Genomic DNA, 4109 nt, shown 5'->3' with positions numbered 1-4109 from the left:
CAAACCATAATATCACATTAAAAAATTGTATCACATCAAAAAAAGGTATCACATGCAAACCATAATATCACATTAAAAAATTGTATCACATCAAAAAAAGGTATCACATGCAAACCATGATGTCACATTAAAAGACATTCTGTCACATCAAAAAAAGGTATCATAAAAACCATGATATCACATAAAAACCAGTGTGTCACATCAGAACCCACCCTGTCAAGACACGGGTCTGTAAAGCTGTGTCCCCATCTCCAGCTGTCCCACAAACACTGTGGGTGGTCCCTCAGGGATTCCTTTGGAATTCCTCTGGCGTGCCGGACAAACCATCGGCTCCGTAGGACGCGCGGAATTTTAGTTTGGATTTTCAGAACTTATAAATAACGTTTGCAGTAAATATACTGTCGATGGCAGTGTATAATTGACCCCGAGGCTCGATTAGAGCACTGGTTTGTGACTCCTGCCCCACTCCTCTCCGTTGTTTCAGTCAGAAATGTCTCCTGGTCAGAAGGTTTTTCCCTCAGTGGGAGCCCCCCCCATCCAGAGCCAGAACAACCCCTGGGGCACAAACAAACCTGCTTTTTGTTCCCGAGACTTGAAGGACCTCACCCCAAAAATGACTGAATTCTGTCTTGCAGTGGGTACCTGAAGAGGCTCAACGAGGATTACTCTGGGAAGTGGGTCAGTGTCCCTGGCTGTGGGAACGTCACTGGCACACGGTGCAACGTCTCCTCTGCCATCACCACCACCGGCTTCTACTACCTGCGTGTGCAGGCCAGGGGGGGACACAACAGGTCCTGTCTGTCCAGTGAAGTCAAAGTAGATCCTCTGAAAACAAGTAAGGAAACGTGTTTGCTGAAATTTTCCTTTCTCAACAACTGGCCCCCAGTGCCATTATTGACTCCCAGGAGGATGGAGAGGGGCTGGGGACAAGGGGTGGAGGGACAGGACACAGGGAATGGCTTCCCACTGCCAGAGGGCAGGGATGGATGGGATATTGGGAAGGAATTCCTGGCTGGGAGGGTGGGGAGGCCCTGGCCCAGGTTGCCCAGAGCAGCTGTGGCTGCCCCTGGATCCCTGGAAGTGCCATCCAGCCCAGACGGAAAAATAATTGAAATATTTGTCAGGACTTGAGATTCTGGGTAAAGGTGTGATCTTGGACTTTTAAATATGTGTTTCTTAAAAATTATCGTAGGTTTCCATGGCAGTATTTTCTGCAGTATTTTTAAAGTTGTGTTTTTAATCTTGTTTTCGTTTTTTCAGATGAAATTGGCCCTCCTGGGGTGAAGGTGGACATCAGTGATACTTTGCTCCACATCCAGATTTCTCCTCCGGGAGGGCCTGAGGGTGAAGTCATGAGGAACAATTATATCCTGTCCTACCGGATTCTGTACTGGAGGAATTCATCAAGTGATGAGGTTTGAACTGGTTGACAAATTTTCTGCACAGCCATAAGTGTTTATGACTTAAATCCCAAGTCTGAGTTCTCATCAAGAAGCTTCTTTTCAAGAGAGGCACAGATATGATGTATCAGTCTGAAAAAAAGACAACTTGTTGGGTTTTATTCTGAAAGATTCTTTTAAAGATCTGATCAAGATGATTTTATCACACAGTGGGTGAGATTTTAATCTCTTTCCATGGATGGGGCCGTGTTTAATGTAAGCTGGGATGTAAAAGCTCCATGTATCATAAAGCCATGAAGTCCTGTGTGCTTTTAGCTCACAGTTTAATGGGTCTTTCCATATTTAAATACTTCTTACAGTAAAATATTTTACAGTAATGGCTGGAAGGTGGAGGAAGAGAAGGAAACCAACTGCAGCAGGAAGGAGTTTCCTGTGGCACAAAACTCGGAGCTGTGAAGTTCCACAGTGGTGGAAGCAGTTGGTTCTTGCCAACGAGTGTTTCCTGATTTTTCCTTGGGAGATAATTGGGTGGTTCCTTTTATTTGAATTAATCTGAGTGCCCAGGGAGGTGCTGGAGTCACCAGTGTCCCAGAGGCACCTGGCTGTGGCCCCTGGGGACGTGGTTCAGGGGTGCTGGGTGACAGCGGGACTGGGTGAGCCTGAAGGTCTCTTCAGACCTTGATGGTTCTGGGGTTCTGTGGTTGCAAAGACATTTTGCAGAATGACTTCTGCATCAGAGGCCGTAATTCTCACCTGTCTGGGTGATTCTTGTGCTGCTCATGTGCACCTTATTCTCCCATTTTTGGCTGTTCAGGAGGAGGCCAAAGTGAAGGAGACAAAACAAACGGTAGCGACGATCCCCGACCTGGCACCCGAGACCTTGTACTGTGTCAAAGCCCAGGCCTTCTCAGAAGCTTACAACAAGAGCAGTGTTTACAGCCAGGAGGAGTGCATCCAAACCCCTGGAGGTAGGGGAACCTTGGGAATTGATCCACCTCTGCAGGTGGGATTGTTGACCCTTCCCGGGCCTTTGCAGCTCTCACGAGTTAAAAGCTCTGGGCAGGAAGAGCTCACACCTCGCTGGGCAGAGAGCTTGAATTCCCAGTGCCTGTAAGATGTTTTTAGGAATCACTAAATGCCCTGTTTCCAGGAATATTTTGTTCTTGGAATGTTCACAGTTCTCCTGTGACTGAATTCAGTTTTTAACAAATGCTGTGCTGCAGTGTGAGGAGACAAATCATCCGGCCCGTTGGAGCCCAGAGCTCACCTTGGTGCCAAGTGAGGCTGGATGGATTAACACTCCCTCAGAACAGAAGAGCAAGTTTTGTGGTGAAGATAATTGGCCAAATTAAATTTTATTAACACTAGAAAAATTGCTACATATCCAAACTTTTAAGAAAATGTAATAACAGTAATGCTCCTGCACATCATAAGCCTTTAGGATTCATTTGTATTGTGGTCCTGCTTTGTCTTTATCAAACCTTAAACAACCCAGATGTTACTTTTTTTACCTTCATTAGATAAATCCTTTAATCTATTTTGCTAGTTATTAGTCTTCCCATATCCTTCTATTTTAATGAGCTTATTTAAGCCCAAGCAGTACATTCAAGGCAGATCATGCCCTGCCTTTCCCACGTGTTCTTACATCCCAGCGTGGAAATCTTTCAATCTTTGGTCACAAAAAGAGACCTGATTGTCTATAATTCAGGTTATTTGTAGAGTGTCTCCTGGTATCTGTTAATTTTAGTATGTTCAGATGTGCTTCAGTTTATTACAGACAGGCAGAGAATCACAGAATGGTTTGGGTTGGAAGGACCTTAAAGCCCATCCAACCTTGATTGTTCTGTGTTCTTGTATTTGATAATTTTTTTCAGTAAAATTCTCTAAGGCATTGGAATGGCATCAGTTTTCCATGATCACCATGGCTGGTGCAGCACTGTAGAAATGCAGAATTATTGTGATAATCCTGCAGCAGGTTTGGAGCTGATCTGTTCTTTAACCCTTGGTGCTTACGAATACCTGGGCTGAATGGTTTTTATTCCTCTTTTTAGCAAAAGCTTTCCCTCTGATCATTTTAGCCACGTTCATGGCTGCCCTGTTTGCTGTCCTGCTCGTGGCCCTGCCCCTGGTGTTTGTGCTCTACCAAGCCTACAGCAAGATCAAGTACGTGTTCTTCCCGTCCTGCCAACCTCCTCTGAACATCGAGGTGAGCTGACACTCCTCTTTCGTGGAACAGATTATTCTGGGGAAAATGAACCAGAAATGTTGTGGACAGATGGTTCTCTGTTATCCTGGTCTTATGGGAACACCTGGGATCTTATGGGAACACCAGGATTAACTGTAGAGGTTTTGGCAATGGTTCTCCACAAAGGCAGGGCTTGTCTCCAGTTTCCACCTCCAGTTTCCAGATTTTCCTTCAGTTCTTGTGTGGCCTCCTGAGGCTCAGATCCATGAAATATTGCAATTCTGTAGGTGATTGGCAACTGTGAGCATAGCAAGTGAGATATGGTTAATGTTTGAGTTGTTTAGTGTTTGATTGTATGAATGGGATGGTGAGGTGGGGGTCGGGCTCTGCTCCTGGGGAACAAGGGACAGGAGGAGAGGGAACGGCCTCAGGCTGTGCCAGGGAAGGGTCAGCTTGGACAGGAGGGGGAATTTCCTGCTGGAAAGGGTGGTGAGGCCTTGGCAGGGGCTGCCCAGGGAGGTTTG

The 4109-nt window shown here is 45.9% G+C and overlaps 1 protein-coding gene across 2 annotated transcripts in view; it reads left to right on the top strand.

Annotated features, from left to right (window-relative positions):
• IFNAR1 (interferon alpha and beta receptor subunit 1) overlaps positions 1-4109 on the top strand; it is an 11293-nt gene that overhangs the window by 4796 nt on the left and 2388 nt on the right. For both annotated transcript variants that reach the window (XM_017839115.1, XM_017839114.1), the window contains exons 4-7: positions 636-835; positions 1261-1415; positions 2215-2368; positions 3452-3606. In XM_017839115.1, the coding sequence (XP_017694604.1) occupies positions 636-835; positions 1261-1415; positions 2215-2368; positions 3452-3606 (664 nt within the window). The remainder of the gene's footprint in view (positions 1-635; positions 836-1260; positions 1416-2214; positions 2369-3451; positions 3607-4109) is intronic.

Source organism: Lepidothrix coronata, unplaced genomic scaffold, assembly GCF_001604755.1.
Source record: "Lepidothrix coronata isolate B3197 unplaced genomic scaffold, Lepidothrix_coronata-1.0 Scaffold375, whole genome shotgun sequence".
Lineage (NCBI taxonomy): Eukaryota > Metazoa > Chordata > Aves > Passeriformes > Pipridae > Lepidothrix > Lepidothrix coronata.
The sequence above is the reverse complement of the archived record's forward strand: the minus strand, read 5'-3'. Positions and strand labels throughout refer to the sequence as shown.